Source organism: Podarcis tiliguerta, assembly GCF_965153285.1.
Source record: "Podarcis tiliguerta genome assembly, chromosome: 10".
NCBI classification, from domain to species: Eukaryota; Metazoa; Chordata; class Lepidosauria; order Squamata; family Lacertidae; genus Podarcis; species Podarcis tiliguerta.
This window is the reverse complement of record NC_139543.1, coordinates 52,676,365-52,698,260: the sequence shown is the minus strand read 5'-3', so window position 1 is coordinate 52,698,260 and position 21,896 is coordinate 52,676,365. Positions and strand designations below refer to the sequence as shown.

General features: G+C 45.0%; 1 protein-coding gene across 2 annotated transcripts in view; it reads right to left on the bottom strand.

Moving 5' to 3' along the window:
* TMEM178B (transmembrane protein 178B) overlaps positions 1 to 21,896 on the bottom strand; it is a 263,560-nt gene that overhangs the window by 175,693 nt on the left and 65,971 nt on the right. The window contains exon 3 of one of the 2 annotated variants that reach the window (XM_083401549.1): positions 9,539 to 9,801. The exons of the other annotated variant lie outside the window; for it this stretch is intronic. Within the exon in view, the coding sequence (XP_083257675.1) occupies positions 9,554 to 9,801 (248 nt within the window). The 3' untranslated portion in view covers positions 9,539 to 9,553. Of the gene's footprint in view, positions 1 to 9,538; positions 9,802 to 21,896 lie in introns of those variants that run through there. 2 annotated transcript variants of the gene reach the window in all.

Here is a 21,896-nt window from a genome sequence, read left to right as displayed (position 1 = left end):
TTTTTTACCATCAAGTGGTATGTGAATTTTATGAAATAAAAAAATAAAATAAGGTATTTCTGGACTACAACTCCCATCACTTAAAAAAAAAAGTATTGAAATTGTATGATAATTCAAACTAAACTAAAGGAGAAACAAAACAATAAGACAAAATCAAACCATACAAAATATCACACCCAGAGTGTCAGGGAACTGCCATCAGCTCAGAGGTGAGAGGTGGAAGGGCAGTTGGGTTACAGGGAGCCTCCAAAGAATCGTGAGAAGCAGCACTTCCTCCGCCTCCAGCAGGGAAGGGGTGCAGGGTTCAGAGGATGCAAGGGAGAGCCAGAGCATGAACAAAGCGGGGGGGTGGCAGGTCCCCCTCTGCCCACGCCCTCTCTGCGCAGTCGGTTTATGCACAGAGAGGGGAGGCATGGGATGGGGGTCAAAAGACTACTATGCTGGGGAAAGTTTAAGGACCGCCCACTCCCAGATTCTGCTAGCGACTGACCAGACAAGGAATTGAGTCGATCTGCATTGTGAACGTTTTGGACAGATAATAAAGCCTTGAAAAGACCAACGGGGAGTCTTGCCTGTTTGCTCTCGAGCAACCACGCCGGCACACATAACACAGAGGCAAACAGGAAAGGTGTGTGTGTATGTGTGCGATTGAGAGAGAAAACAAATACATGAACACACCTTAAGCTCCCATCATCTCCACAAATGGTTGGTCAGTCTGGGTGGGGCTGGCAGAAGTTAGAGTCCAACAAAGGAGATTTGTGGAGATTTAATTGAAACCCCAGAGGCATCATTTTAGCCAATGGATCCAGAATAAGGGAAGCCCCTCCTACCTTCCAGATCTCAGGTCAATGAGTGCAAAGCTAGTGAGATGACTGACAAATACGAAGCACTTATTCTAAAATGCCCCTTTCTGAGGCCGCCTTGGAATGGCGGAGGCTGACAGGATGAATGAGGCACTTAGTTCTACATGCCAATTGAGAAAGAAAATGGGGGCAGAGGCAGATGCATTTTACGATTTTTAAATGCGGAAGAGAACAGCAACCACAAAATTACTGTGGTGTGTGCTACCCCAGCTGTTAATTATTAAAATAAAATAAAATAAAGCTCTGTGCTGGCTGCAGGCTGAAGTATTTCAAGATAATTCCCAAGTACAAATTTGGAAATCTAAAAATACTCCCTCCAACTTTAATTACAATAATAATAATCGCCCCTGGAGCAGGCAGTGTTACACCCCTTGTATATAATATCTATCTAATATTGCTTCTCTTCTTCTTTTTCTTTGTTTCTTCACACTGGGGAAACCAGTGTGCCCTCCAGATTTTGCTGGACTACAGAGCCCATCATCCCTGATCACTGGCTGAGGCTGATTTGGCAGAATCACTGGCAGAATTGGAGTGAAGCATCATCTAGACCAGGGGTTGTCAACCTGGTCCCTACTGCCCACTAGTGGGCATTTCAACATTCTAGGTGGTCAGTAGGGGGTTCTATGGCACAAGCTGAATCTTCCTTCCATCGAGCCCTGGTGGGCGGTAATGAAATTTTACCATCAAGAAAGATGCATTAGTGGGCGGTAGGTATAAAAAGGTTGACTACCCCTGATCTAGAGAGTCTCAGCTTCCTCATCCCTGGCCTACAGCATCCATTAAGTAATGTGCCTGAGAGATGAGAAGAAGCAATCGTCTATAACCCCTCTCAACCTTGCTGAAACATCAGCAGAGTAAGGCCGCTGAATATCCTCATTATCAGGACAATAAGACGTTCACATTCCAACTAGTCTGTTGGGTCTCTCATGCACCCCACAGGCAAGACTCACTGCAGCTGCCAATGAGGTAGCTGACCTAGTCAAGGAGGCACCAGGAAATTTCCACAGAGCTGCCCTCTGAAGTCTTGCCAAAAGCATTCTAAAGAAAGAGAAGGTTATTTGTGTGTGACGTTTACTGAAACATAGGAAGCAAACGTATACCGAGTCAGACATTGATTCACCTAGCCCTGCTCTGTCCAAACTGGTCGTTGCCAACTCTCTAGAGCAGCGGTTCCCAAACTTTGGGGGGGCACCACCCCCCACTTGATTCCATAAACACATCCCCAGTTGAAGATCAGTTTGCACAACCCGCTCAGGAAGATAGCAACACTAAGATATCCTTCAGTATATCTGAAGGAGCGTCTCCACCCCCATCGTTCTACCCGGACACTGAGGTCCAGCGCCGAGGGCCTTCTGATGGTTCCCTTGTTGCGAGAAGGGAGGTTGAAAGGAACCAGCCAGAGGGCCTTCTAGGTAGTGGTACCCGCCCTGTGGAACGCCCTCCCACCAGATGTCAAAGAGAAGAACTACCACCAGACTTTTAGAAGACATCTGAAGGCAGCCCCGTTTAGGGGAGCTTTTAATGTTTGATGCATTGCTGAATTTTAATATTTTGTTGGAAGCTGCCCAAAGTGGCTGGGGAAACCCAACCAGATGGGTGGGGTATAAATAAATTATTATTATTATTAAATAGTTAACAACTAATGGCACATTTATTCAAAATTTAATCATAGAGTCATAGACTTGTAGAGTTGGAAGGGACCCTGATGATCATCCAGTCCAACCCCCTGCAATGCAGGGATATGCAGCTGTCCTGTATGGGTATCACTACTGAGAAGGCCCTCTGCAACCTTGGTGTTGTTATCAGCACCATGCTCTAACCAGCTGAGCTATCATAGGTTGGGGAGGGATCAAAACTGCTTAGTTTAATCAAGTCAACAAACTGATGAACTTGATCCAGCCATACCGGCTTTTCAAATTCTGGTGGTCCTTTACACCTCCAGTGCCCCCTGCCACCCCCTTGCCTCTTAGCATGCGCCCTAGATACTGCACACTTTGGGAACCACTGCTCTAGGATATGGAGCAGAAGACATCCCGAGCCCTACCTGGAGATGCCAGGGATTGAACCTGGGACCTTCTGCATGCAAAGCAGATGCTCTAGCCACTGAGCCACAGCCCTGTGTTTCATCTTCTGCAGCTTCTACAGAACCAGGGCCTGAGATGGGCTTGCCACACAATTCCTCCAGAGTGCTGAGCAATCACTGTTGCCTTCCTCCCTGCAACCATCCACTCGCCGGCGGCACCAAGTGTACCTTCAACCAGCGTTATTGTTTTGTCTTTCTGACAAAATGAAGAGATTGATTTCTATCGATCCTCGGAGAAAGTCTGGGGTTTGTTTTGTTCAGCCTTTCCTGCTGCTCCTCTTGGTTGTGCCTCAACTCTGAGAGACAAGCAAGCTGAAAAGTAAATTAAAGGAAAGAAAAAGGAGCAAGCAAGGGGCCGGCTTGTGCCAACTGCTTCCTCCTTCACTGGGTGATAAAGGGACCAAAAAATGCTCTTCTGGTTGTACTTTCAAGATGCTGCTGTTGATTCGGAATATCTGGACAACAATAAATAATAATAATAAATTTTATCTATATCCTGCCCTCCCCAGCTGAAGCTGGGCTCAGGGTGGCTAACAACAATCAAAATAATCCAACATTCTAAAAACATTCATTATAAAATTAATTAAAATCAAATTGATGGCAACCATTAAGCAAAATTCTGTGCAGATTGCCAGAGGAGGGGGTCAGGCTGCGCCCTGACCAAAGGCCTGGTGGAACAGCTCTGTCTTGGAGCCGCGGCCGAGAAAGCCATGGCTCTAGTTGAGGCCAGCCTAAACTCTCTGTGGCCTGGGACCTTCAGGATGTTTTTATCTGCAGACCGTAAATTTCTCTGTGGGACATACCAGGAGAGGCGGTCCCGTAGGTACGAGGGTCCTAGGCCGTATAGGGCTTTAAAGGTTAAAACCAGCACCTTAAACCTGATCCTGTACTCCACCGGGAGCCAGTGCAGCTGGTATAGTATGATCTTGCAGCGAAGACCCCATAAGGAGTCTCGCCGTGGCATTCTGCACCCGCTGGAGTTTCTGGGTCAGTCTCAAGGGCAGCCCCATGTAGAGCGAGTTACAATAATCCAGTCTGGAGGTGACCATCGCGTGGATCACAGTGGCTAGGTCAGGGCGAGAGATGTCCATGTCCATGTGTCACTCATAGGGATGGGGGGATTTCAGCATGCATTTAAAACCAAACTTAAGACATTCTATTAGGAGAAATTGCTTGCAATGCTATGTACATTAGTTAAATTGGCATATGGAAATGTGTTTATTAAGAGAAATTCACAATAAAATGCTGGTGAATTTTCATGTGAATTTTGTTTAAATAATAATGATGATGATGATGATGATGATGATGATGTCCACTTGCTGAAAATGTGGAGGACTGAATTTAAGACTGAAAAAGAGAAAAACTAAGAGAACTGAATTAGACAGATCCTTCCAACCCATGCCACTCATTCCAGGTACTCCACCTGAGAGAATATCTCAGGGTCTCAAGATGGACAAACCTGTTCATTCCACTTTTCTAATCTTACATTTTGTTTTCCACATTTCCACAGCAGGTTGCATTTTTTAAATGAAAATTCATCCGTGTATTCGTGCAACGCCGCCCCCCCCCCCCGCATATACAATTTTTGCATTCAGTTTAGATTAATATCCACATTTTTGCAAGCAATATTCCTGATGGAAGGCATTCCTATGTGATTTTCACTAATTTATGCCATTTTATGCAAACTTTCGCCTAAGTTACGCCTTTTTTGCACACATTATTTGGTTGGGAGAACTGCATTGCAAAATTCAGAATACTGTAAATTTTGAGGGTGAATTGTGTTTTGGCTTGTGTATCAATGCACCAGCCCTTTTCCAATTGACATACACTCTCTTGGAAGGTGCTTTTTTGATCTATATGTGTAGTTTCTGTTGGAACAGCCACCAAAAGCAGGCCACATACAATGCACTGCAGTAGTCTGAATGGATAACTGTGGCTCACTCTGTCCTGGAAGAGTGACAGGTGGGGTGAGGAACATCAGGCCCAGAAACTGAATGAGGTCCCACAGGAACCTCTATCTGACCCTCAGGACTCTCCCTAGACCAGAAGTTGAGGGTGCGGCCCCTGAACAGAATCAGATAAGTGCTGGAGATGTAATGAGGTTGAGGATATGTTTTATCATATGTGGTGGACTTGTAAAAGCGTATTGGAAAATGGTATATAATGAATTGGGGGGAAATGTTTAAAAGTACCTTTCCAAAGAAAACCAGAGTCCTTTTGGTTGGGGATAATTCGGAGGGAAATTCCCAGGTGTCAAAAAAGACTATTTATGTATGCTACTACTGCGGCCCGTGTTTGTTAGCCCCAAAATAGAAAATGAGCGAGGTCCCAACCAAAGAAGAATGGCAACTTAAACTGATGGAATACATGCAGCTTGCAGATTTACCATATAGAATAAGAGAACAAGAAGAATGTACATTTAAAGAAGACTGGGAAATGTTTACTCAATATATGGGTAAAAACTGTGTTCATTTAAAAACGCTGGTATCATTAAGATAAATTCAACAGTGCGAGTAAGTTTTGATGGATGTAACAATGGTCTAGTCCCGAATGATCTAGTTCATATAAAGTATGCGAAATGAACCACGGAAAGAGAAGAAGGGAAGTCATTGATTTAAGGTTGTTTAAATGAATACTTTGAAATGTAAATTAGAAAAATTAATAAAAATTAGCAAGAGAGAGAGAGAGAGAGAGAGAGAGAGAGAGAGAGAGAGAGAGAGTCAAAATCCATTGCTCCAAACACATTTGCTTGTAGCCCCACCAACCTTTGGCTCTAGTCTTGCCCAGTACAGGTGTGTGGCCCCTGAGCAGAAAATGTTTCCTTACCCCTGCCCTAAAGGTATGTCCAGATTTAACAGCCCCTCCAAGACGGTGCACCTGATATTTTAGGGAGAAGGAAACACTATCCAATGCAAGTGGAACACTACAAATCACCCACCCTTAGTGCCTCCATCTTATCTGGACTGGTCTTCAGGTTCCTGATCCCTCTCCAGCCCATTACTGATCACAGAATTATATCCCTTCAAAAGAGACACACTCATAACAGTGATTGATTCAAAAACTTGAGGGTGGCTAGGCTGCTCTGGAGATGGATATTAATCCAGAATAAGATTTTCACATTCAGCACTGGGAATTTGATTGAAAGGTAGTATAAAAATGTTGATAGTAGATCATATATAAAATGCACCCAGAAATTATGGCTCTCTCAGTATTTGTAGACAGCCACGATTGTCTAAGCCAGCCAGTCTCTCTCTCTCTCCCTCCTCCCAATGTTCACCTCCAGTAAAAGGGTCTCCATATACCTCAACTGTGGGTAGCTCAGAAATAGCAGACCCTTCAGAGAGCCCTCGTCTTATTTTTTGAAGGAAGCCACCTGTAATATATGGACTGCAGGCAGGTAATCTTTCATTTCCACTCGTCTGCTACTTCAGAGTATCTCCAGCAAACTTGCTCACCTTGACATAGTTGCTAAATGATGGCTTCTTCCAAAGACATATGCCATAAATTGTGGACCGTTAAAGACGACAGCATTGTCTCACTATGGAAACAAGGGCTGTCCAGAGATTTGTGGTCTACTCTAGATTTTGCTAATAGCTCTTAGGGCCTCTTAACACACTGCACTTAAAACATGCACTCGCCCCTTAATATGCCTGTACACATCGCTTTTGAAAGGGGAGTCCTTTGCATATTCCACTGGCTTCCTGCCCACTCCCAGATATCTAACACAAGTTCCTTGTTCTTATCTTCTGTGCCTTCCAGGACACTGGGCCTTGCCTCAAATTATCTCTCAGCTTGTATTTGGGTCCATTGCTGCCCAAAATACATTTTGTTCCTCCAACGCTACCAATTCCTTCCTTTTCCACATCTGGAATGCAAAGTAAGAGTCACATGAATTGTTCTGCCCAGTTTTGCATCTGGCACTGCCCACCACTGCTATTGGGCGCATGGAAAATTGCCCAGAAGGAAATGCAGGCTGACAAAGGTTTTTTACCTCTGACCTAAAACAAAAATTTTACACATCACTTGGAAAGACAGGCAAACTAATATCAGTGTACTGGAAGAAGCAAAGATCACCAGTGTTGAAGCAATGATTCTTCAACATCAACTTCGCTGGTGTGCAGATGCCTGATTATCGTCTTCCAAAGCAACTACTCTATTGTGAACTTAAAAATGGAAAGCGTAATGTTGCTAGTCAACAAAAGTGGTTTAAAGACTGTCTCAAGGCAATTTTTTTAAAATGTAGTATAAACACCAACAATTGGGAAACACTGGCCTGTGAGCACTCCAGTTGTAGAGCATCCTTTACCAAAGGTGTCATGGGCTTTGAAGACACTCAAACTAAGGACGCAAGGGAGAAACATGCTAAGAGGAAGGCACGCTTGGTAAATCCACACCTTGATCAACTCCTGCCCGAAAACCAATGTCCCCACTGTGGAAGGACGTGTGGATCCAGAATTGGCCTCCACAGTCACTTACGGATTCATTGTTAAAACCATGTTTATGGAAGACAATCTTACTGGGCTATGAGTGATCGCCAAGAAGAAGATTGGGCCTGTGGAAAATTGCCCAGAAGGAAATGCAGGCTGACAAAAATTCTCCACCTCTGACCTAAAACAACCCCACCCCAGCCTCTGCTTGATCTGCTGGGGGGCACATATGCTGTTGTGCCTACTCTGGGGGGAGGGGGTATCAGATGATCCAATGATAGGTAACCTGCCTCTAGTTTAGTTTGTCCCTGGCTGCCAGCAGCCAGATTTAAGCACCTTCCTGTCAGATCACCAAAAGAGGGAGCTCCTGAGCTGCTCTCTGGAGAGCTCTGTGCCATCGGTGAAGCTGGCCAGAATGAGATACTTTCATCTACTCAGAGGTTTTCATCAGGTGATACAAGATGGCTTTTCTCCTGAACCAGGTTCAGGTCTTGGTGAGTCATAGTGTGTCTCCCAAGTTTTCCTCTGCCAATACATAGGGCTGCCTGTGACAGAATGCCTTGTGAAGAGCATTGGTGGCAATTAGGAAGTGTAGTGGTGATTTACTAAGGGATTTGTGCCTGATGAGGCTCTGCTGTGAGGCAGTTTTTGAAATCAGTGAATCGGCATGGCCGTAAGTTGTGGCGCTCCACAACAGTGATGGCACAGGCGCTAGCCAACAGGTGGCTGCAACACATGGCAACCACATTTCATACTGTAGACATAATTGCAACAGATGTGCTAGCTGTCAAGGGGGATGGATGTTGAGGTGGGGTGAGAGAAATCCCATTCTCCCAATGGCAAAATTATCACATTTTGAAAGGTACCACCGTTTTAGTATCTGGATCCCACCTGACATCATAGCCGTACTTATAATGGTAAAAACATTGCCTGGAAAGGCTCTACGGTTCATGCAGCTACGCTGGTTTCACCTTCAAAGAAAATTTGCATCCCTAAATGAGAATCCCGGTGTCCTCACTCCATTATTCATTCTCCAGGCGCTGATGTAAATAACGTTGCTTACATTACGGCACTTTTAGTGGATGGCTTCCTCCTAGTTTGACAAATGATAAAGGAGATTTGCAGCCAACCCAAATAAATTCTGGAATGGTCTCATTATGCACCTCAGTGGGTGCTGATGACTTACGTGGAAAAGTTACTTCCTTATTTATTTATTTTTAAAATTTACAAGCCCCCCCCCCTTCATTCTTAGTAACTTCCAAGGTGGCTTATAAATTCAATATATGCTTAACAGGGGCTCAGCCATTTCAGCAATTTGGGGGGGCAGGGGCATGAAATGAGAGAAAAGGGGTCTCAGGAAACTTGATGGTGGTCCTCCCAATGGCCTAATTTTCCTTGTGTCATTTGTTTAGTTGTGTTGTGTGTGTTTATTTATTGGAATCCACCACCTAGTGCTCTATGAATCCAAACCGGATACACTACATCTGATCCAATCAGACTAATGCAGGGATCTGGACAGGAGTTTGCTCTGGAATCTGCCCATCACCAGATTCTCACTCTTGCGAGAAGGAGGAAAAGGAGCTATAAAGGGAGTGGGGAGCCTAAGAAGCCACAAAACCTCAAAGTAGGCTAATAAGGATTGGGCAGACTCAAGCCACAGTATGATAAGTGTTGAGGCAAGTTGAGTAGAAAACTAGAAGAGTGGAATGGAGTATCCCGAAAGCAGTCCTGGCTGACCGGCCAGCATGGGAACACTCCATGCAGCATCCTTTCATTCCAAGTCACACTGGTTTCGCATATCACCCCTGTGTCGGTGCCAAAGCTTGCCAAGAGGGGCAGAAGGCACTAAGAGCTAAAGGGGATGTGATAGGTAAATGGATGTCTTCTTCCAGCGATGGCAAGCCAAATGGAACCTTGACCCTCCCAGAGGCTGGCAGGCAATGTTAATCAAGGCAACCTTGAGAGAGGGAATAAGAGACCGAGATCCTTCTGAATAATTCAGAGCCTTCGTTGTGTATGGCAGAGGAGTCCCTCCCGCGTGAGTAAGTGATAGGCTGCCATTGATTTCTCCTCCCTGCTGCCCCAAGTGAGAATCAAGTTTAAAATTCAAATAGTAAACAGAGACACTGAGGGCCATTTGAGTCAAGGCAGCAGTGATAACTAACGAAACGTTATCGATTTTATATATGTGTGTGCATGCTCCCGCGTGGGTGCGCACAGGCATGGAAGAAGAGATAGATTCGCTCGCTCCTGCACCACTGAGGGAGAGATCCAGGTTGGCTGTCATGCTCACGGTGTCGCACGTGTTCAGGCCCCATTACAGAGAGCTGTTGAATTAAACATCCGTCGATGTTTACCAAATGGGACGACTCTGCTCTGAAGTTCAATAGGAGAGAGACACACAACAGATTTATCTTCATGGCCACCACTGCAAACAGGAAAGGAGTTTTTGGGTAAATGTAGGCAGCAGATTATCAGAAATAAAATTGAAAAAAATAGACAGAAACCTGACTTGCATCAACTAGCTGTGATTTCTGCATTGCAGGGGTTGGGTTAAATGAACCTTGTGGTCCCTTCCAATTCTACAGTTCTATGATTATATGAACTAGGGCCTCGTCTGCACATTTAAAGAAGGGTAATACAGCTTTAAACAGTCATGACATCTCCTAAAGAATCCTGGGAATTGTAGTTTCTTAAGGGTGCTGAGAGTTGTTAGGTAAAGGTAAAGGTACCCCTGCCCATACGGGCCAGTCTTGACAGACTCTAGGGTTGTGCGCCCATCTCACTCAAGAGGCCGGGGGCCAGCGCTGTCCGCAGACACTTCCGGGTCACGTGGCCAGCGTGACATCACTGCTCTGGCGAGCCAGAGCCGCACACGGAAACGCCGTTTACCTTCCCGCTAGTAAGCGGTCCCTATTTATCTACTTGCACCCAGGAGTGCTTTCGAACTGCTAGGTTGGCAGGTGCTGGGACCGAACAACGGGAGCGCACCCCGCTGTGGGGATTCGAACCGCCAACCTTTCGATGAGCAAGCCCTAGGCGCTGAGGCTTTTTACCCACAGCGCCACCCGCGTGAGAGTTGTTAAGAGATCCTTATTCCCCTCTCAGAGCTACAATTCCCAGAATTTCCTTAACTCTGTTAAGCCACTCTGAGGATACTCATAACTACTCAGTGTCAGGCTTCAGGGAATCTGATCCTTCCCACCGTGGCAGCCAAGAAGCAGATAAGCAAGGAAAGTACATACCAAGTAATTTATTCACTATGCACAGAGAGGGACAAAGGAATGCAGTCTCCCTAAGACACTGGTGTTGCTCTGAGTAAAGTCCCACCCCCTCCATCTCTCCTCTTCTACATCACCGCTGTGTTGGCTAATCTGAGCTTTCTGCATCTGAGCTTTCTGTTCTACTACTCTCGATGCACACCAGGTCACAAGAGAGGGGGGATCAGGAATGCTTCCCAAAGACACTGAGTCTGTCAGCTGTCTCTCCCCTGGTGCTTCTTCTTCGTACTGTTCCTCTCCCAATATTTTCCAGCTTCTCCCTTCTGCAAACCGCTGTTCTAAATCTATACTATCCTCCTGCATTGCATGAGGTTTCACTAGAAGACCCTTGGGGTACCTTCCAACTCCACAATTCTATGATTCTTACTTACAACCTGCCTAAAGGTTGGCCCTTGCTGACTGCTTGCTCCACTTCCATCTCAATACGATACAATATGATAATCTTTATTGTCATTGTCCCATACAGAACAACAAAATTGAAAAAAATCTACATCAGACATTGAAAAACCAACAAGCCTGCTATCCCAGCTATCCCAGCCTGGTTAACCCCCTAAAAACTCTGATACCCCATAATTGAATACAATATACTCCCACAGAGACTACCTTACACTGCATTTAAAACCAAAATCGCATTTGGATAGAAACTGTTTCTCAGGCGGCTAGTCCTAGTCTTTATAACCCTGTAGCTTCTTCCAGAAGGCAGAAGCTGAAAGAGATCATATCCTGCACTATCTCTGCAGCTTTCTTATGACACCTGGAAGCATAGATTTGATCCAAGGTGGGAAGAGTGTACCCAATTATTCTCTCCGCAGTCTTTACAACCCTGGACAGCATTGTTTTTTCCCTGACCGTGCAGCTCCCAAACCACACACACAGACCATAAGTTAATACACTCTCAACAGTACAATGGTAAAATGCCATCAACAGGTCCTTTGAGAGATTATTTTTCCAGAGGATTTTCAGAAAATATAACCTCTGCTGTGCTCTCTTCATCAGGTCTTTACTGTTTTCTCCCCAGGTTAGGTCAGTTTTGCCCTCATTGAACTCAGCTCAGAGGAGTATGGGGACAGATCTGGCATGAGTTGCTCTGCCTGTTATTTGCTCTATTGCCACCTACTGTTCACCTCCCTGCTTCCCCCCACATTCCCAATGGGCATCAGCCACCACTGGCTAGGATTTTAAAAATAATAGCAATAGAATTAATGCATCTTACACATACCCAGCAATTTAAAAATTCATAGCACAAGAGCATAAGGTGTCATTTTTGAATGCATTGAGGGGGGAATCATTATCCCATTTGAATTAATCCAATGAATCAAGATTGGAATACAGTTTAAAATGATATGTTTAGACTTCAAAGGGCTCCCTTTTGAACCCCCTTTGCAATTCTTCCCACCAAATAAACAGTAGCTTATATAAATTATCTTTATAAAGCACGCCTTTTCAGGTCTTACCAGTAACCTTATAAAGTTCAAAGAGCTCATAAAGTTGTGTGTGTTCCCTTTTGGCCCCCCTGAATACACCATGGCTGGTAAAGTTCAAACAACACTCTCCATAAATTGAAAATGTGCTGTTTCAAATGTCAGGGAACAGATCTGAAAGTGCACATTGCAAACATGAATTTCAAAATGTATGGATTATTTGCTTAAATTCCTTCTAAGCCTGGGAAGAATGCTGGAGCTCTTGGCATATAGAGAGCACCGGGAATCATGTTTCTTTTTCCTCCTTAGATACATGAGAAGTGTTGTGTACTGCATCAGACTATTTAATGGGCTTACAAGCCCAAGTGCCATTCTGTGTGCTAACAGTCGATTTCTTCTTTGATTGCCTATATTTATTTAGTCAATACACCACCATCCATGCACAAGAGAGAGAGATATCCATAGGTTTGAGGGAACACCAAGGTTTACAGAACTACATAGAACAGCCCAAGGGAATGGGGAGTGGAGACTCAAAACAGCACAACAAGGATTGAGCATGTTCAGTGGGCACAAAATTCTGATGGACTGTGGGAGTAAACCAGAGCAAGGAGGAATTGAATGGAGTATTGTAAAGGAATACATAGCTGGCCAGCTAGCATTCTGAACTTTGCATGGCAAGGTCTATATGAAGCTGTTGAGAAAAGTCATCCAGAGATCTCAGACAACACCCAGCTCTCTCTCTCTCTCTCCATGCCATTTGAGTCAGGAGAGGTCATGCAGTTGCTATACCAGTGCCCAGAAGCAGCACTTCTCTGGATGAGGACCAAGAAACTGAATCCAGACAAGACAGAGGTACGAATGGTGGTTGTTCTCAAGCCTGGGAATTAGAAAGGTGGGTTGTGTTGAAACTACAGCTATACACCCCGGGCACCAGATAACTTGAGGGACTGCTTCTCCCATTACCTGTCACCCAGGATCTTAACATCTGTGGAAGAAGTCCTGCTTATGGTCTGTTGACTACAGCGTGCAACATAGTGATCTACTGACACAGGGCCTTCTTGGCTGTGGCACCTCCAATTGCAAAACTCCTTTCTGTTAGAAATTCAGTTGTCCCCTGAGTTATCAGCATTCAGTTATCAGTCGGATACCTTCTTGTTCTGCCAGGCATTTGGAGAAGGATGAGCCGAGATATTTTCTGTCTCCCTGGAATCATCTGCTTCTCAATTGGGTTATAGCTCTGTTTTAATGTGTGGTGCATTGTATTACAGTAGCATGTTCCTTGAGGTCCCTTGGGGATGAAGGGTGGTGTAAAAATGTAATTAATAAATCCTTCCTTGCAGGTTTTAGATGTAACTTTTGTAATAACCAACAAGAAACTCTTTATCTTAGTTTAGCTGTCCTAAGTGAAGGGTCATTACTTACAATAAATGTTTAACTGAAAAGAAGAAACCTTCTTATAATCAGTTCTCCTGGGACTGTACCATTTCCTACTAGAAATCATAGGCGTCCCTAAATAAAATAAATAATAAATCACTGCACATGAAAAGCTAGCACATCATTGCAAAGGCTAGCCTGGCATTTTTCTCCATGACAAGCTATCCTTCCATGGGCTAGACATTTTCAGTGCAGGGAAGCATTCAACCATGTCTCTCTCTCTCTCTCTCTCTCTCTCTCTCTCACACACACACACACACAACCATATTGCTTTTCTGTGCATGTGGATCAGCCCTTTTCTCATACGATGACTTCAACACACATGCTGAAAAGTAGTGTAGGAGGCAGTCTCTCAGGTAGGCTGAATGCTTTTGCCATGGGCTGTCTTTGAGCCCTGGGGCATGGTGGAATTGGCTATGGAGATACTAGGCACAGATCCTAACACTATGCTGGAACCCAATCACACAGAGCCCCTTGAGAAGGATCCCTAATCCAGAACCTCCAGAGCAGCACCTCTTGATGAGCTCTTAGCCTCCATTCCTCCTCCAAGCCACACACACCCTCCACTAGATAACCAGAACTATTACACCTTCCGCTTGCTGGTTTTCAAGTGCCAGCTGCTGGTTTTTATGCTGTTGTATGATTTTATGCTGCTTTTCATTTCATTTCGTGTGTGTGTTTATATGTTGATAGTATTCCCAGTTTTATTTGCATTCTATTCGAGGGCATAATTAACCGGTTGGCACAGGAGTGCCTAAAGAAATAATTAGTAAATAAATTACAGTGCTCTGACCGAGTGAAAGGATAAAGGACTCCTTTCTATAAGCATCTCTGGTCATCCCTAACCTGGCATAGGCTGAAGAGAATGTAAAGTCTTAAATCAGATTACAGATTTTGGGGGAGCAAGAAGCCTGCTTGGAACTGTCCAAGGTCCTGCTATACCAGTCTGATTGACTGATTGACTGATTTTCGACACAATTCATACAACTTGCCAGGCTCTACCTATTTATTTTTAAAGAATGGCTCTGTTAGGAAACACCTTGGTGCATTTGCAGCAGCACAACCGGGCACCTTCATCTACTTCCCCATCTGTGATGGCCTGGGATTCAGATTCGGATGCTGAACCTGAGGAATCCCAGCTTGCACAGTATCAGCTGAGCCGGGGCTGGGGCCTGAGCCTGAAGGGTCCTCACCTGTGCTGGATCCTCAGGTGCAGGCACCAGCTGAGTCTGCTGTGGCTCCAGAGGGGGTGGAGGACCCATTGCCTGCAGATGCTTCACTCTCAGCCCCGTCAGGGGAAGCTGAGGTTGCCTCTGGGTCCAGTAACCCTCCAGCTTCTCCTGAGCTGCAGAGGCTCAGGAAGGACAGGCGGGGGGAACTAAGTTCCCACAGGAGGAGTGCTCACCTCCAGGCCAGGAGAGGCGAGTCACCTGAGGATTGGGGCCGCCCTGTGCCTCGGGGCAGATAAAAGCCAGCCAGCCTCAGTCCCAAGTTGCAGGAGCAACTTCGTTGGTTGTCAGTTCCTGCCCGAACCCTGTCCTGCTATCCTGCCGGAGCTCCTGACTTCACCCGACTACCTGCCCTGCATCCAGCTTCAGCTTCTTCAGACTGCCTCCATACTGCACCATCGACCTCGGACTGGACTCGGACCTTGCCTCTCGGTTAGCCCACGGGACCAGCACACCATCTGAACCAAAATGTGCCTCTTCCCTATTGGCCTCTACAGCCACAGCAGGCGCTGTAACTCTCCAACGATTTGACTTCACCCCAATGAGACACTTCTCCACAGCCTCCTGAGGAAGACAGGTGCCAATGGTTCTTTTAAAATCAGTGGACACATCCACCTATGAGACTTAAATTAATTTAATAGTCAATTCCAAGAAAACAGGATTGTAATCGGAGCGGGGAGGGGGGGTTTGCTGTAGGGCCCTGACCACCCCCTAAAGATATTAGAGGAGTTCCCCCGTCTGAATGTTCAGCTGTCATTAAAAACTATTAGTCTCTCACCAAAATCTCTTTCTAGCCTGAAAGTATTTCAGTCTATGTGGAAGGAAGGAAGCATTTACTTTTTGCTAATAAATCCACATTTTATTTAGTGTTTGCTTGTGATGGAGAGGAGGGGGCATATGCAACCCCCTTGAAACGTTTTACCGGCCAGATTTCATCTTGCAGATTAGCATGGGGTGTGGCAAAAAGACTGGCATATAAATAAGCTGGGAGATAAATAATTATTATCCAGGCATTAAATTGGTATATAAATCATAAATTATAGGAGCAGGAGATGGAAAGAACTCATTTAGATCATATCGGGGTTTGGGGGGTTTTTAAGAAAGAAAGAAAAAGAAACAAAAAACATGGCAGTATACTCACCCTGGAAATGTGTAGCGCATCACTCTTGATTAGTAAAGAGACACAGAAGAACGCCCATCCTTCTCTCCATGTCTCTCCCCAGAGAGTGAGCCAGAGAGGCAGAGAGTTTGCAGCATGCATATTAATAAAGCTATATTTTGACTGGCTGAGTGATTTAAAGTGATTAGTGATGGTATGTTTTACCTGTCAACATTTCCACACTGCAACATGGAAGAGGATGTGCTATTCCTCTAGTGCAGAGGTGGGCAATCTTTCCCCAGTGAGGGCTGCTTTCCCTTGGGGGTAATCTGTCATGGGCTGCATGCCAGAGTTGGTGGTGGTCTGAATTAACTAATGCAAAATAAAGACTGCCCTGCCTCAATTTCCACCAACATCTAAGAATCCTCAGTCCTGTGCAGATCTACCTGGAGGCAAGCCCAACTGGGCTTGATGAGGTTACCATTAAATAAATATTTGAGTATTTTTTGTTTTCAGTAAAAGAGGCAAACAGAACTGTTTTGGAAAGCATGTGAAAACAATTCTTTTCTGACTCCAGTATGCTAGAGACAGAGGGTAAATCTTTTATGTTGTTGTTGTTGTTTAGTCCTTTAGTCGTGTCCGACTCTTCGTGACCCCATGGACCAGTGCACGCCAGGCACTCCTGTCTTCCACTGCCTCCCGCAGTTTGGTCAAAAAAAATCTTATATATTTGTTACCAAACAGCTGGAGGGGAGACATCTTTCCTCCAAGTGATACAACGGGGAGGCGGGGTATTAGAAACAATATATTTTCTCAAATAAAACACAACTCCTTCCAATTGTTCTGAAATTACATGGAAAGAAGGGGAAACACTTTCGAAAGCCTGCACAAATAAAGATGATCCATATAGGAAGGAAAGAACTGTGATGGCATGGAGGCCTCAGCGGCACATAAAATGTAGGGGAGAAGTGATCACAGGTTACCCATTTGTTTTCTATAGGCTATCAGACATGAGAAAGAACAAGGGGCACACTTATTTAACAACAATTAAACCCCTTCACCTTTAAATCCCTAAGTGAATGATGCTGAAAAGGAAATTCTGTCCCACCCAAGAGCATTTGAGGAGGTAAGAGAAACTATTTTAAGCAACTAAGAAGCATTTCAACAGATCCAAAGACTTGCTAATAAGTCATTCAGTAATCCCCGGAACTGCAAAACTATGACCTGCATTTCAAGCAATACTGGGCACATCTAACAGCACAAATTTTAACCTATGTCGCAGTTTTATGCTATTTATGCTGTTATTGTGCCTTCATGATGATTTGTGCTCATGGTGCTATGAGTGAGTGCAGTACTGCACCTACAATCCTGTTTTCACCTGCAAAAGTTTTGAGGCAGGTTACACAGCCTCATTTCTAAGCAGTGCCTAGCTGTAACTTCCTACTGAAATCCCATAACTTTTCATACCAGAAATCTTCTGGTTTAATTTTGTCCCACTCCAGATAGCAATACAGGTAATGTGGCAGCTACTGGGGAAGTATGGCAGGGCAACAAACAAAGCAGAATAAATCCACCACTAATGTACTATTATTGTGTCAAGACATGGTGCAAAATACTCTCATAATGGAACACCACTCTGGAGGGCACCTCAACTACCCAAATAATTGTGGGTTGTTGTTGTTGTTTTCCGTTTGAACGGGTGCTAAGAATTCTGAGATTTTAAAATTTATTTGCAGGGTTCACACTCAGCCTAACAAATATTCAGTAAATAAAAACAATTCCAAGAAAAATCATTTAAAATTCTACTAGAGACAGCAGATGCATATTTTGGCTTAGAAGTCAATTACATTGAGTTCTATGGAGGCTTGCACTCCCACCGGTCACTGGGTTTGGGATTGCAGCTCCAAACCAGCTCACTAGGGAGTAAATCCCATTGAATGCAATGAGACTGATTTCCAAGCATACCTGCCTGAGTAGGATGGCATTGTACAAGAGTAAAAGGGAAGAAGTAGCAGCAGAGCTCTAGGCCATCTTTGCAGAACTGTGACAGGTTGGATTGAGACTCGGGCAGTTAAACAGGCTAGCTTGTTTGAAGGATTTCCATGGAAACTAAGTTCAAATTGCTTCATCTGGTTCCAACCCCAGTAAATGGAGCCCCCTGAGAAGAAGACATGATTACAGGCATAACTCAGGTTCAGTTCTAGTTGCATGTATAAGTTATGTTTACACTATATTATGGTATATTAAGGTCCCCACTCCCTGGCTGCAGGGGTGGGAGGGGAAAAACCTGGCTCTAGCACTAGCCAGCCCCACTCCAATGGTCAGAAGAGGGGCAGCGACAGCGGTGGTGGGTTGAGGCCTCCTTCCCCAGAAGCAGCCAGGCTGCCTGCCGTTGCACCCACGTCCTCATAAGGAGCAAGATCTGGGAAGCGCAATAAAGCAACAAACAGTTACATGAGGTGTGCCTGTTGACATTTCCATTCCACCTGAAGGAGCAGACGTGTGGAACTGTTGCGTGTCACATGTCTGTTTACATTCCAGCACAGCTTGCTGGGAACTTCCGTTGTTTATAGCTTTTGCTTTTCCCGTTCTCTCTGAGATGGCTAGAGAGAGAGACGACATGTTTCTTTGTCCTGATTTATGATTAATAAATCTGTAGTTGTAGTATGCTTCCACAAGCCTCACACCTATTCTGTGTGCGCAGTTCGCTCTGCTGATAGTGTGCCCTGGCTTTGAAGCCCGGGCCGCTGATTTACATCAGGGCAGAGGCCAATGGTCTTTGTAGTGGGAAGACTGGAAGGAGATGGCCCAGCTGGGGCTAGCCAGCTGGCCTCCCAGCCGTCTGCATGTCAACAGTGCCTGTATTAAGATCATGGGGGGGGGGAGGTAGGTTGGGGGGTGATTTACCATAGGTAGCCAGAGTTTCTGACTCCTAAAGGTTCAGTGATATGATGGTTTTATTTTCAATTTGTTTCCTCTTAAGCCCTACTTACGGGAGAAAAGAGAGAGGTGCCCCTTTGAATCTGAATCCCAAACAATGCCATGTGTTTCTAGAGCTCTACACAGAAAGAAAGCTATTCTTCCATACACCCCAGTTGTGTTTGTTTTGAAAGAGGTAGGAGGAGACTTTTTGTGATGATGTATGCATTATTGACATATCTATACAGGTTAGGTAAAGTCCAGTCAAAGGCGACAATGGGGTTGCGGCGCTCATCTCGCTTTCAGGCCGAGGGAGCCAGTATTTGTCCACAGACAGCTTTCCGGGTCATGTGGCCAGCATGACTAAACCGCTACTGGCACAATGGGACACCATGGTGGAAGTCAGAGCACACGGAAAAGCTATTTACCTTCCTGCCCAGCGGTACCTGTTTATCTACTTGAATTGGCGTGCTTTTGAACTGCTAGGTTGGCAGGAGCTGGGACAGAGCAATGGGAGCTTACCCCATTGTGGGGATTCAAACCACCAACCTTCTGATCGGCAAGCGCAAGAGACTCCATGGTTTAGACCACAGCGCCACCTGGGTCCCTTCTATACAGGTTGAGCATAGCTAAAGAGACATAGCTTAACTCCAGATTCACTGCTCCCCATCCGATTTTTAAGGAAGCCGCCATCAACACCAGAGCCTATCAGAAAGCAGTTCAGCTCTCTTTCCTTTTCCCCCAGTCTCAATTTGTGACAAGCTGTAGTTGCAATTCACAACTGGATGACCTGGAAGGGAGATTGGTCCTCTTTGGCCATATTGACAAACACTTTCCAGAGGTGCCTGCAGTTATTTAGTTTCCATGGCAATATATTGTCCCAAACTTTCATCACAAAAGGGGATACTTAACAGACAAGGCCATAACAAATAAATTGGCTTGACCGGTTTAGCAGTCCTCCTCTTCTCCAGACCCCAGTTTTTCAACCACAGAATCACTGGCCAGGTGGGCGTGACTCTGAACAATAATTCAGGACCACCCCCCCTTATTTCATTATCTTATTTAAGGTGATCCAGGACGTCTTGGCCATGGTGCCTTTCTCCCAAGGCTGCTTATTTTAGTAATCTGGACAAGGCTTTCCTTCCCTACCTTCTTGGTTCTGCCAATTCTTGGTGAACAGGAGAACTGGGCTTCTCCTTTGTGCTGATGCCCGTGTTGTAGTGGCAAATGGAAAGCACAGGAGCTCATCATGATGCCAAAACTGAAGGCAGCTGTGTTGATACATTCACAGGCACATGCGCACCCCCACACCCCCACGAACAGCAGGACGAAGCCTAATGCCCAATTTGTTACAATCAGCTGACAGTCATAGAATAGACACTTATAGAATGAATTCAGCCGAGCTCTAACAAAAGATCTTCAGCCAGCTGAAATGCACCCTTTAGCTTATAATTAGAAACGCAGGCAATCTTGCAGAGAAGTGCTGCCATTTAAAGCGCCAGCAAGCTGCTGTTCCCTTCTTTTTCACAGCAGACGGGGCCACGAGAATCAAGCTGGGATGAATGACAGAGGGGGAAGGAGGGAGCCGCAATCTCTTCACACTGTCTCCTGTTAGTATCGGATTCAGCAGCAAAGAAATGTACAGGGCCACAGCCAAGGAAGCAGTCTGCATCTACGCCCCCCACCTCCTCCTCAAATAAGCTTCATGTTTCATGGAGGACTTAGCTTCAGCAAATTTATTTATTGGTAAAAAATATTCTTCAGACTTTGGGGGGCTGTCCATGATTTATTTATATGAACCAAACAATCTCATGGCTGGCACATTCCTACTAAACATGATTTTATTTGGCAGCATTTATGAAATATTTGATAAGTTCTGTATACCGTATTTTTCGCTCTATAAGATGCACTAGATCACAAGACGCACCTAGTTTTTGGAGGAGGAAAACAAGAAAAAAAATATTCTGAATCTCAGAAGTCTGAACAGCAAGAAGGATCGCTGGGCAGTGAAAGCAGCAAGCTCTCTTGCTGTTCTGGGTTCTGTGATAGCTGCGCAGCTTGCATTCACTCCATAAGATGCACACACATTTCCCCTTACTTTTTAGGAGGGAAAAAGTGAGTCTTATAGAGCAAAAAATACGGTAAATATGCACCTTGTATCCCATTATAAACAATTAATTAATTAATTAGATGCATATACCAACGTTCATCCGAAAATCTCAGGGCAGCTCACAAGATAAAAGCACAGGATAAAAGCACAAAATAAATAGTTAAAACAAAAACAAAACAATAACCCTCTTCCCAGAAAAAAAAAATTAAAAGGCCATAGAATGTTAATCAGCCAAAGGCAGTGCTTTTTTTTCTAAAAAAATTTTTTTAGGGGTACTCTCATTTTCCTACTCATATTGAAATACTGCTCCTCAATGAGGCCAAACTTAGATTCACAAAATGTTTAGTGGTATCCGTACCCCTGCGTCCCATCCCCCCCCCCCGAAAAAAGCACTGGCCAAAGGCATATATTAATCAGCCCAAAATAGACATATTTTATACACACACATTCCATGGAATAAAAATACAGTTAATTGAATAATTAGATACCTGATCAAGGACAAGGAAAGAGGGGCCCATTATTGTTTGCCATGTTTATAATCCATACTTACTTTCCACAGTCTTTGATTTCCTCTATGCTAACCCATCACATTGTGGGACATGGGTGGCACTGTGGTCTAAACCACAGAGCCTAGGGCTTGCTGACCATAAAGTCGGCAGTTTGAATCCCCGTGACGGGGTGAGCTCTCGTTGTTCAGTCCCAGCTCCTGCCAACCTAGCAGTTCGAAAGCATGTCAAAGTACAAGTAGATAAATAGGTACCACTCCGGCGGGAGATAAACGGCATTTCCGTGCGCTGCTCTGGTTCTCCAGAAGTGGCTTAGTCATGCTGGCCACATGACCCGGAAGCTGTATGCCGGCTCCCTCGGCCAATAAAGCGAGATGAGCACGCAATCCCAGAGTCGTCTGCAACTGGACCTTACGGTCAGGGGTACCTTTACCTTTAACCCATCACAAACAATAGGGATGCATGGGTTGCATCTGGTGAAGTCATCCTGTTAGCGCAAGGACTTCCCCTTGCGCAACAGAATT